This window comes from Dermacentor albipictus, chromosome 2, assembly GCF_038994185.2.
Source record: "Dermacentor albipictus isolate Rhodes 1998 colony chromosome 2, USDA_Dalb.pri_finalv2, whole genome shotgun sequence".
Classification (NCBI taxonomy): Eukaryota; Metazoa; Arthropoda; class Arachnida; order Ixodida; family Ixodidae; genus Dermacentor; species Dermacentor albipictus.
The window spans coordinates 162418289-162431231 of NC_091822.1; the positions used below are offsets into that span (position 1 = coordinate 162418289).

A 12943-nucleotide genomic window follows, 5' to 3' on the forward strand; every position below is an offset into this window, starting at 1 on the left:
ACTTCTCCGCTTGATTCAGGCCTTCGTTATCAGTAAGATTACATTCGCAACACCATATCTACATTTCCTTAAATCAGAATCAGATAAGATCGACACTCTTTTACGCAAAATATATAAATTCGCTCTGGGAGTCCCCATACGTACCTCCACTGATAGGCTAATGCTTACTGGAACTTTCAACACACTTACTGAACTCACAGAAGCCCACCTCACATCCCAATATAGCAGACTTTCTAACACCGCAACAGGTCGATACATTCTACAAACCCTTTCTATCACTCCGGCACCCATCATCAAGACTAAATACACCATTCCACATCACATACACGAGAACCTCTGCATCCCCCCACTTCCTAAAAACATGCACCCTGTGCATCACAAACAGCGCAGGAGGCAGCGAGCAAAGGCTCTCCAAAAACAATTCTCCACCTCTAAAGACGTGCTCTATGTCGATGCCGCCGAATATGGGAGCAGAAATCATTACGCAATATCAGTCATTAACTCTCACGGCCAGGTCGCTGCGGCCGCTTCCATTCCTGGCTCTTCCTCGGAGGAGGCGGAGGAAGCGGCCATAGCCCTGGCCCTCACAATTCCAAATTCATCAGTTATCGTTAGCGACTCCAAAGCAGCCATACATAACTTCGGAGCGGGTAGGGTCTCTAAGCCAGCCCTTTCTCTCCTCTTGGTCCATCCTTTCCACCAAACTGTGGCATTAATCTGGACTCCCGCGCATGCGGGCCTTGCCGGAAACGAGGCGGCTCATGCCAGTGCCCGAGGATTTACTGTCCGGGCTCAGGCATCACATGTGTCGGACCTCGCCACGGAGGAGGCGTCGTTTACAGCGCGGGATCGACTTATTACTTATCACGACATCTGCGCACACTACCGATTAGACCGCTTAACCTTTCCGCCACTCATGGGCAAATCCCCGCGTAGGTGTGAAATTCTGTGGCGACAGCTGCAGACTCGCACCTTTCCGTCCCCTTACCTCCTCCACCGCATTCATCCCGCCATTTACCTTTCTCCCTCTTGTAAATTCTGTGTCTCTCCCAAAGCAGACTTAAACCACATCATGTGGGGGTGCCCTAAGCACCCCCTTCCCCCTTTCCTCAAACAATTAATATCTAGTGAGGAGCAGTGGGAGGCTGCCTTGCGCAGCTCCAGGCCCGATCTTCAGGAGGCCATCCTGGAGTGGGCTGAGAGGATAAAGGAGGCCTACTTCAAGTAGTTCCTCCCCCCATCCTCTATTCCATTGCCCCCTTCCCTTTAAAGAGGGATAAATAAAGTTTTTCATCATCACACCATATCCCTGCCCCATGCGTGTTGCCCTCGCAAAGGGTTTTGACCTAGTTTGTGACGCGGGCCGATCTTGGAGGCAGTGTAATTCTGCCAATGCTATCGCGTTACAGATGCTTAGGTGTAAAGCACGTGGACGTAGCTTCTTTGCCTTTTTCTATACCGGTTTTGGCCTCAGCAGTGTCTGGCCCAATATACACGTACCGGTGCATGGGAGGGGGGGTCTGCCCACATACAGCTGTTGCGCGGGAAGACAAATAAGTTGAGAACAAGATACAACCGCGCGCATCATATGTTTCTGCGCATAGCATTGAACTGAAACGACGCAGGAAACCTTCGATGAACGTATAGAGATTTCAACTAGCGCGTTGAGTATGTCGTAACGTTGCTTTGCGTTCTCGTTCCCGGTTGGGCGACATGCAGCTTCCATAGCGCTGCGCGGAGCAGGCGAGACGGGGTTACGCATTACAGTAAGAAGCACGCATAGTTATACGGAGAAGCGCGCGCGTGTAAGTACAGCGGCGCGAAAAGCGGAAGCAGACGCGCAGCAGGGCGGCCAGCAAACAGGCTAGACACGCCGCTCTTTTTTCCTCGCCACCCTCTTTACCCCCCCCGCACAACCATGTCCTCGCTTGCGCGTCTCGATCGGATGATGACCCGATTAGTTATTATCGCCACATCGGCGAACATCGCCGCCGGCCACCGCGAGGGGGAGTGCACGCTTTCTTCGCGCCTCTGCATGCCGTCGTGTGACGGCCATCTCCACCCCCCCCCCTTCTCCCCTGCGGGTGAGTGAGGGCGTGCGCTTGCGTGCTTGCAGGCGCTTGCCCTCTATTCTAAGGTCTTTTATTCCTCAACAAGCACACTCGTTGGTGGTTTGTGCGACGGCTATTGTACTATGCGGAAACAGATGGCAGTAATCGTCGCAGTAACACACAAAAAAAAGGGACATTAAGTCAAGCTCTAAGCGAGACGGTTATTCTTTCCGCGAAGTGTGGACTCGTACTATAAAGGCGGCAAAGAGGCAGACACAATACGACGTGAGGTGCTCGTGCCGCCCTGATGCAGCACTCGCGCCGACTTGAAGTGACACGTCATGCATTCTGACAGCGGCTAGCTGTTTGCGTGCTAGTTTATGTCGTTAAGGGAGAGATACATCGTGTTCTAAATAAACAAAAAGACGCAACCTATTTAGCCATAGGAAGTTTTGAGAACGTTTGAAGAACGAGACAAACAGGGCAAAGCAATGACATCCGTGACGTCATATAGTGACGTAGCTGCACAGAGGTTCCGGTTCATTATTATTATTATTATTATTATTATTATTATTATTATTATTATTATTATTATTCCCTGTATACATAAACTAGAAAAACATGCATGATTTTCATCTTCACTAGCGATCAACCCTTTACGGCCGGATAAGCGAAAATGGTGCTTTGAAAGAAAATGATTAAACTCTAGTAGCGTCCAATTTTAGTGTCCTCTGAAGGGATTAAGAAATGGTCGCCCCCAGGGCACGAGCAAGAATGGAACGTCACAGGAGTGTGTAAGCTTCGGACGATGCGAGACTCGTGCGAAACAAGCAAACAAAAGGACCTATTCACGCAGAGCGAAGCAAATGCCTACAAAAGCTGAAAACTAAACAGGAAGGGCTGCTATTTTTTCTCTCTTTTCTTTCTTTGTCCTTTTTTTCCTCCAACGCCCAGAAGCCTGCGCATTGCAAAGCGCATGTTCAGCGGGAAAAGGCAGTGCCTGTACATCGGCCCGTAGTTTGACGGTGTGCGGTATATATTACCACGCAGGCACGTCGTTGCTAGCGTTTCAGAACACCCAAGGTTTCGGGTGTCTCGTTTCCAGCGTACTTACATCCGTTTTCCAACTGCGTAGCTGCCAGCGCTCGTCAAGTGCTCCCAGCGTACGCGCCGTTATAGGAAGCCGGGGACGTCCGTTGCACTTCCGCTCGCGCCTGAGCTTGGATTAAGTTCAGGTTGCGCTTGCTGAACTTCAAGCTAGGCCAGTGTTCTGCTTCATTTCACTAGCGAGCTCACTAGTCCCATCGGCGTGGTATAGAACATCACGTAAGGTTGAGCTTTCCGACCTGTATCTGTAGGTACTCTGCCTATTCTACATTATAAATACTGGCCCCCAATCCTTCTCAGTAATTTGCTAATGATACTGTTAGACTTGGTTAAGTAGCGATACCGGAGAAAGTCGAGCTGGCCCAGAACGCTACAGTGAACGTGTTATCAGTGTGCCGTGGCAGTGCGAGAGAGCGCAGTTGCTGTACATTGTCAATATCTGATCGATGGACGAGCTGCATGGTTAACTCTTCGTCAGCTTTGCATGTATGCTGTGAAAAGTGCGCAGCAGAACGCTTTGGCCGCCTTCGTCACGTCAACGTTATTCCGACCGTAAACCGACGAATAACCATGCAGTGTGTGTGTCCCGGCTTCGCACGCTTGGGTGCCGTGGTTAGCCAAAGGACCGCGCCCGTATTGAATGACAGCCTCGAAAGATATGCAGCAATGTCATAGTTCGGTCTGCTAAGATGAGAAGAAGGTCGAGCGGCCGTGCTTCACTGGGAAGCTAGCACTACCACTTACGCATCTTTTTTATGAATGCGGAAGCCTTAAGTGGTTCGTTCCAATGCCTCATACCCGGAAAAAGTGGCGTCTAATCCACTGAGACAAAAAATATCATAGGAATGGCTCATACACCTGTAAGCAAGCAAGGGTGCAATGGCTCAATATGAAGAGACGAAAGAAAGAAAGAAAGAAAGAAAGAAAGAAAGAAAGAAAGAAAGAAAGAAACATTTAGGTAGTACGTTAGGTGCTCGCATGTGTCGTTCATGAGGTCGACCTACAGCGCGATACGTTTACTTCACACTGCGGCTCGTTATGTCTTGGAAGAAGTCTGACTCCACCGAAGAGAGAGAGAGAGAGAGAGAGAGAGATCATAGCAGGGCTGAGCGGTCCGCCTGAATCAAACTTCTGACCTGCCCCTCACCATTTGGGTAAGGGGAATGGGAGCGTGAAGAGAAGGAAAGAAAGGTGTGGATGAGTGAGGGCGAGAACGGTGGTATTACACGAACAGCGAATACTTTTCGAAGTCTCAAATCCAGACCACTGCGGCAACATTATGTCGACGACGAAAAGGGCCCGGCCGAGCTCCCAGAAAAACATTCTCACGCAAAGCTTCGTCGACGAGCTTTTACGAAGGTGCTGTCGGTGACTGTGTTTCCATAAGATATACACAGCGCGGGCAGGCCGCCCAACACGTAAAGGAGGACGAAGACTGAATTGACCAAGAGCGGCCTGTATGCATCAAGAACAACAACTTAACCAACGGACGTCTCAGGTCAACGCTCCGACGACTGAGTGACGTAACCTCGTCGCAACTCTGACGTCAAAGCCTTGACAAGGATTTCCATTCCGACGGTGGCACGCCCGGCCCCTTACCAAAACTTTGGTTACAGCCTGAAACACATCCCTTATCTGCAACCCCGTTGGTGACGGTCGGGTAGGACGTATCCCTTGTTGCAGTTGACCACAACGAACGCATGGTGCTTATACGCGCACGATAACTTTCGTCTTTGGTCGTACGACGTAGAGAGGCCTGTCAATCTCGATAACGACTAACGGTCGTTAGCGCAACGAGCGCAGTGACAGTTTAAACGAGGGAAGGAAGAAATATTTACGTTAGTTTCCTCGGCTGCAACAAAGACGCAACAATAGCGCACCGCATCGAAACAATCTTCCAAACAAGGTTCGTCGCCCGTCAGCTAATAGCGCCACACATGCGATGACTCACAATGTGATACACAATGCAGCGCGACGCGGCTGCATCCTCGGGAATTCGCTTCCGCGGCGCGCGCCGCAAATCTAATTAGTATTCCTCAGCTCTCGGCGGCGGCGCGTGTAATACGCCAATGCAAATGCTCGCCCAAATAGCAACTGTTCGCTTATCGCGGTGCATAACCGTCATATCGGGTAGCATCCCAGTGTCCAATATATTGGACATCGCGGTGAGCTGAAACTATCAGGGCTATTGAAAAACTATTTAACACTTTTCACCTTCATAACCCTACTCCTTTATTCTGAAAGTTGGGGTAAAATCTGTGCACCCAAATGCATCCCGGGTCTCAGGAGGATATACGACATAGTCACGCTTCATCCCCCCCCCCCTCCTCCGTGGCCAACCAATTAGGCACGTCGCCTTGCAGTTTACGCCCTCGAAAATACCTGCCCAAGCTGCGCATCGGCGGTTATAGAGCAGAAGAAACCTTCGACCATGTTTTGTTCGCATGTCGGATTATTCTTTCGGTGACCTTACTCTTAAGGGGTTTATTTTCGTCCGATGCTATTCTTTCCTTATCATCCGTTCCGCCGAGCGGCCGATCCCGGCGATATCAGGAGCGCGGTTTCGTTCGAGTCGACGACAAGGGGAAGAAAAAAAAAGAAAGTAGCGATAAGAATGTTTACGAAAACGTGGCCACACTAGCCAATGGGGACGTAGTCACCCTTTCAGTTGTCCTGGGTTTTAAAAACAGAATTAATGGGAAAGGCGAAAGGTATAGCAGCGGGGACGTCCGGAAGGGGGGGGTGATCGGTGGCGTAAACGATGGGAACCCAGAGTATGAAAATACGCTATTCTCTTAGGAAGCGCAGCGGAAGGATGAAAATAACGTGCTTATGGGGAGTCTAGCCACCGCCGTACGGAAAGGGGTGGTCATAAAATCAATCAATCAATCAATCAATCAATCAATCAATCAATCAATCAATCAATCAATTCATCCACCCAGCCACCGCAGGGGGTACACGAACTTGGCCTGCGTGTACCCTTTGCGAAGGCCGCACACATGCGTCATCTTGAACAAGAAACGAAAAAAAAAAGCGACGCCTCGACATCAGGGATCGAGTAGCGCGCGCATATTGCGACGCCCACGTGACGATCGAAGCCCGCCAGACCCGCTTCGTGTAACAGCCAGCCGCGTTGTACGGCTGTGTCCGTCTATGTATGCACCATATAGCTACACGAGAGACCAATGTGCGTCCGTGAAGCCGTCCCACGTGAGCACATACGCGAAGCACGCGGCGAGGGAGAAAAATTAAAAAAAAAGCGCAATGCGCTTTTAATTCGGTCGCCCACGGATTCTGCGATGCGACGGGGACTGCCCGCCTTGCGGGTGACCACACACACTCAACACGTGGAAAGAAAGAAAGAAAGAAAGAAAGAAAGAAAGAAAGAAAGAAAGAAAGAAAGAAAGGAAGAAAGAAGGAAAGGAAGAACGAATGAAAGAAAGAACGAATGAAAGAAAGAGAAAAAAGGAAAGGAAGAAAGAAAGAACGCGGTACTTTGGAGGATGCTTATACTTCGTCATCTTGGAACTGATTTGGGAATGGTGTTGCTCGGCCGTGAAACACCTTCGTCTAGTTTCGGTGCGATTGCGCTGTTTAATTCAGACACTTATTTTTTCTCCCTCTCTCTTTTAAAATAAGTTTATCCCCCGATTTGCTCATCCTTTTTTCATTTAAACCTTTACTTTCATCAACCTATGCTCCCCAATTGCTCTTTTTTTCTTGATACTAACTTCCAACCTACACTCAACTTGAGTTTCATTTCGACTACATTTAAGTGTAGTCTAAGTTCTTATAACAATGCTGCCCCATGGTTTGGCCTTCGATGAAATTAGGAAACTCGGAGGCATCAGATGGTGTCAGCGGGCGCAAGGCAGGGGGTAATTGGAGATCGCTATCGCTGGGGGGAGGCCATTGGTCGTGTATAATGGACATAAATATGACGATGATGCCTATTGACCCAGATTAAGTGTGTGCCATCACCAGGTTAAGTAAGTGCCCTTCACCACCTAATGACTTGTTGCTGCTACTGCTGCAAGGTGACTCACTGCCCCCCCCCCCTGACGTTGCCGGGAGCGCATTGCTTCTTTGCGTTGACGCCAGCAGATTGCTATTGGAAGGTGCATTATCTTACTTGACCCCCTTGGTGTATAGCCTGAATACGCGAGTGTTACACGCAGCGTACTATTAAGGCACATTCCAGCACTCGAGTACCGACGACCCTTTACTACGTTCGAAAAAAGTTGATACTCTCGTTTGTCTCGACAATGGGTAAATAGAAAGATTGGCACGCGCAAACTGGGAAACGATTGCCTCTATATTAAAAAAAAAGGTTAAACAACCATATTGAACGACAGATATAATACGCAACGCCGAACAGCTATCCTGGGCTTCCATTAAAACAAATGAGCAGGTTAGTGTGGTGATCAGTATAACGAACACCGAACAATAGTAAACTAACACCCCTCCCTTCCGTTTCTGTCTTTTTTTAATTTATAGTACCTCGTCTGACGAAACAGAATTAGACCAACCTCTCCTTAGTATACCAACAGTATACGGTGCAGTCGTCCCTGCTGAAATATTTCATATGAACTCCAATAAGGGTGTGCGAATAGTCACTTTTAAGCCCGAATCGAATAGTCCCAGAAGCGAAGCGATTCACATATCGTATACTTTTCAAACGGTTTTCTAATAGCGAGTTCTAAAATAAAAATATGCCAGTATTCTTAAAGTTAACAAGTTTCTGTCATTACATAGTACGTTATGAAGCGTTGTTCATTAAATGTACAAATGGAACATTAGTAACAAAGAAGCGGTTTCTTCGCATGCGCAGGGCTCTTCAGAGAGCGCGAGTGATCGTTGTACATACAGCCTGTATAAAGTATGTCTACCTCAGTGACGCTGCCTACGTGTCTATTATGCCCACGGAGTGAAAACTTACCGCTGTTGTCGCGTCTCGATGACGGAATATCCACTATACAACGAGACAGTTCGCGACCTTATACGTCACAAATTGCGCGCATATAGCGGAGGGAGCAAAGTTTACGTGAATCCTCCCTCTTGAACGTCTTGTCCCTCTTGTTCGCCCGTCGAGCGTAAGCATGATCAGGACGGACAGCGCCGTATTGAGACAGCCGTGATAACAAAAATAAAAACGCTACCACAATAACGGTTCACCGATAACGGGAAGCGGTCTTTTACGGTGCTCAAGAAAAAAAAAATAGGTCAAGTGCATCTCAATCCTCAAAGGTTCTTTGACGTCCCCTACAGAAGAAGAGGGGGGCGGGGGGCGTACCTGCCCCTAAGTTGAAAAATAAATAAAAAGGATACTAGCTCAGGTGGTTGAGTGACGCCCGCCTGCAACTACATGTTCCTTACTTTCAGAATAGCTGAGTTTGAGTGCATCGCGAACGGAATGAACACTTCGCGTGGTCGATCATGATTGATAGATCGAAAAGTGACGCGTACAGAGATCACGGCCCTTCACACCTCCGCCTTCCTGAGCGCTCCGGCTGCGTGTGTCAGTCACGCGGTTCTATTTATGTCCGCTTTGCTTTTTGTTAAAGTACACTTGCAAATCACTTCCAAGGCGTATAAGGGTCCACTCATCCATATTATCGAAAATAAACGGGCGTATTTAATTAGGGTTCTTTCGCGCAGACGACACGCACAAATTCGCGCGACCAAGTCGGTCACATATACGACCGGAAACGGTCGCTTTGGTCGAAAAGCGACTGTTCTGGTTCACTCGCTCGCCAGTGTGAATGGGCTCTGACTTTTATGGATCTGTAGGGCGGGGCGTGATTAACTGGTGTCATGAAAACAAAATCTTGAAAGGAAGCTACCAGCCGCGTAACAAAACTATTCAAGGAAAAATTGCAGACGATGCGCTGAGAGATAGAAACATCACTATCAGGATTTGGTACCTCTCGCGAGCAGATGATAATCGAATCGAGATTAGCATTAATTAGCCTTAACGAGCTCAGCATAAATGAGGTTCGCTGCTACCGCGACGGTTATAGGTTCGCACAGGACAGCGATAATCCGTGATCTCTGGGATAAGGCGTTTGTCTATATTGTCTATAGCAGCGCTCCTAATTAGGTTGACGCATGATTTTCTGACAACGCAATTGATCCAAAGAGGAGCGCTTCTGCAGTTACTCCGCGTTAAGGTACTCGACCTCAAAATGATCGTCATGAACGAGTCAATGTTTTTTTTTTCTTTTTATTTCCTCGACTCTCGATTTTTCTTAGTATGTGCTTGTCGTTCGACAGGCTTCAATAAGTGCAGTCAGCCAAAAAAGTTAGGGGACATGAATTACACGGCAAAAACAGAAAGTGAATTCCTGCTACTACAGTTTGAAACTGAATTCGAGAATGTGTGCCCCCTTGCTTCACGTAATTTGACTTTTTTTTTTTTTGAGGTCGACTGTGTACTACATAGATCTATCTATCTGGCCATTATTTTCCGTTGCCGATATCACGTGACAAGCATCGAAAGGCACAGACAGTTGTCGCAAAATGCTGCCGCGAACTCCCCGACAGCATCGCGAAACAAACTTCGAAACAAAAGCTAAAGGGAAAAAAAAAGAAAAGGCGCCGGCTAAAAGCGGGCACCTGAAAAGTATCACCTGCTTCCAGTAATCCATGTTGCCTCAACGGTTCGGGCGCCGGGCCGTCGGAAAAATCCGGGATCCGTCCGCGGGCTTGCCCCGGGCGAGCACTTTTCGTCGAAGCACCGGCACACAAATCGAAACAAAACCGCCGAAGCGTGGTCCAGCCGTGCACCGCGCCGGCACTAGAATGAATCTCGCACAAACCACGGCGCGCCTCGGTCCTTCTCCTCCTCCTCCTCGCTCACTCGTTCAGGCAACGGTGAAAGTGTTTCGTCGAGCACACAAATACGTCCGTGGTCGACCGCTTAGCGCGTGGTCCCATCACGCCGCTTCTCCTTTCGGCATCCGAGTGGCTGGCTCTTTGGACGGACGCTGCACAAACAGCCCACGTGAAGGTCGGCACCGCTCCAGCAGAACTGGCGCCCGGGAAAACTTGACGAGCAAAAGGGGGCAAAAAAGATCAACAACGGGGGGGATCCGCGTGGTACGGAAAGAGAGCGAGCAAGCAACACGAGCAGAGAAGGCTGGCGGTGTGACTGACGCCGTGAACTTAAACTTGGCGGTGCTTCACCGCGCGGAGGACGAGCAACAAGAGACACAAGAAGTCGCGAGTGGTCGTCTCCCGAAGCGGTGTGTGTCGCGCGCGCGGGTAAACGGGAGTCTGCGAGAAGGCGTCGTTGTTGCAGCAGCAGCAGCAGCAGCCGCAGCCTGTCCCAAAGCGGGCCGCACGCGGGCGAATTCGCGACTGGTTTGGAGGAGCAGCAGCAGACGACGGCGGAGTAGCAGACGGCGCGGTGGGGATTGAACGATCAAAAACATCAAAAGAAGAAGCGCTGTTGCTGCGGCTGCTGCTGGAGGGGGAGAGCGGAGGGGCGGCAGATTGCAGACGCACAAAGATAAATACGACGAGTGGCGGCGGGCAGGGAGGGAGGTGGCGCCATCTGTCCGGCTGTTTTCGCGGTGTGGTCTTCCACAGCCGCCGGCACCACAACAGCCGCAGTGGGAAAGGAGAGCGTCGTCGAAGGTGCGCGCGGTGCTCCGCCTGCGTGTATTTGTTAACGTCGCTTTCATTCGTTCGTGCTTTCATTTTTTTTTAAATGCTGTTCTTTTGTGTTGATTTCTGACGTTTCTGGTTAAGAAGAAGCAGGTTTCCTTCTTTACTACGCAGGTCCCAACTTGCATCCTCTCTTTTCTCTCCCTCTTTCGCTTGCAAACGCGAGCGTAAAGAAAGAAGAAAGAGCCTCGTTCGCTCTCGCTTCTGAAGCTGGGACCGACGGGGCCTAGCGCGCTCTTGGCGGCGCCTGTTTTGGGAGAAGGTGAAGAACGAAACTTTGTGGCTATATTTTTCTCTCCTTTCTTTGTAGAACAGAAATAGAGCACTCCTGTGTCGTATGACGGGCTCGACACTAGCGTCCCCGCGGGCGACGGGATTATGCGCGCCCCCATGCCTCGCCCGTATCACTCTTGTATGTAGTTCAGCGCTTTTCGCTTTCCTTCTTTCGCATGGATCCCTGTTTACTGTTGCACTTTTCTGCGCATGCCTCGACGTAGAATAACGCAGGTGGGGACCTTGCGAGCAAAGAAAGAAGAGGAAAGAAGGAATAGAGAGAGAGAGAGAAAGCAAATAGGGGAGCTGTCCAGTTTTGTCGCTGCAGTCTCTGGAAGTTCGTCCGTTGTGATGAATGTTTGTTGTAAAGAAGACGTCAGAGATTGCGAAGCCGTTCTAGAGGAAAAGAAAAGTAATAAATTTGTACCGATACGTCCACGCGTGTCCCAAGGCAGATTTCTGCATACGCGCCTGTTCGGAAGAAAGGAACACCCGTATTTTTTGGACCCATGAACAAGATATCGGTTATCTACTTTGTCTTTTCTCCCCGCTGTTTTGGTTCGCTTTTAATATGAGGAGTTGCCGCGGCTGCCATATCGTTTTCGTAATCTTTCATTTTTAACGATGTTCGCATTCTGTGTGGTGTCCACTCTGTAGAATAGAGAGATACATATAGTGGGAAAGCTGAGAGGTCCGCCTGAATCAATGTTCTGACTTACCACTCAACATTGACGAAGGGAGACAGGAGTGAAGAGATGGAGAGAGAGTTGTTGACGATGAGAGTGAATATGATGGTGAGTGAACTTGGACAGCAAGGACTCTTCAAAGTCTCAAATCTAGACCGCTGTCGTGCAAGTCGATGAGAGCCTTTGCAACATCACGCCGAGAAGAATCCGTCCAAGGTCTCTATAGAACCTTTTTAGAGAAAGGTAGGTAGGTAAACTTGAGCAAATGCTGTACCAATGATTGCCTATATATGCACAGCATATCGCGGACAAATGGACAAGACGTGTTCTGTTGTCCCGCGCATGCCTCGCAGTCCGGACTGTCTGCACGGCCAGCAAGGTGTAGGTATCGCCTAGTGAACGACGAACAAGCTTGCATAACTTTTGATTGTGGGCGGTATTTTCGTTTGTATGCTTGGGTCGAGTCCGGAAAGCCTGCGTCGATGACGGTGAATCGGTAGCGTGGCATTAATGCGGGCTATTTTTGCCTCTTTGTCGGCCAGCTAATCTTCATATTAAGTCACAATGTCCAGCACTCCATAGAAGGGCTATATACGAAGCCCAGTTCTCAGGGTGAGGATACGGAGGTCAATCCCATCGCTCGTGATCCGTTGTCAAGATTGGAGTCGGGCATGAATTAGATGGTAGCTGGCCCATGCCATCGTCCAACTTATCCACGCTGAGGACGTTGTAGAAGGGAATGACTGCTTCTCATCGAGAACGAGGAATATGCGTTTATTTACAGTATCTACATAAGGACGTTGCAGTTCATCAGTCTAGCATGACTGCGAGAGAAAGTACCCTGAGCAGCCGCACAACAGCGGTTTATAAACACTCGGTCCTCCCTCGATCCCAAGGTGAGGGAAACGTTCGACCAGTCATCGTAAACGAGCCGCCTCTCTGCGGGAGGGACACGCACACACTTCCGCACAGGTTCACGGCCCCCACCGACGTCAGACGGTCTTTGCAGAGCTCAGGGCTTACGTCAGGAAAGGCGCATCTTATTCCCCGAGCTGACCCCCGCAGCGCGGCCGCCGGTTGTCCATTGTCTTACGTCTTGAAAGGCGCGTGGGAAGGGGCCTCCGAAGACGTTCCCTCGGCAACTCCCCACAGCAGATC

The 12943-nt window shown here is 49.6% G+C and overlaps 1 protein-coding gene across 3 annotated transcripts in view; it reads right to left on the reverse strand.

The window, feature by feature from the left end:
* Myo61F (Myosin 61F) overlaps positions 1-12943 on the reverse strand; it is a 189604-nt gene that overhangs the window by 116945 nt on the left and 59716 nt on the right. Inside the window, exon 1 of one of the 3 annotated variants that reach the window (XM_070534262.1) lies at positions 9788-10636. The exons of 1 other annotated variant lie outside the window; for it this stretch is intronic. In XM_070534262.1, the coding sequence (XP_070390363.1) occupies positions 9788-9805 (18 nt within the window). In that variant the 5' untranslated portion in view covers positions 9806-10636. Of the gene's footprint in view, positions 1-9787; positions 10637-12943 lie in introns of those variants that run through there. One more of the 3 variants, XM_070534261.1, reaches the window with a different exon arrangement.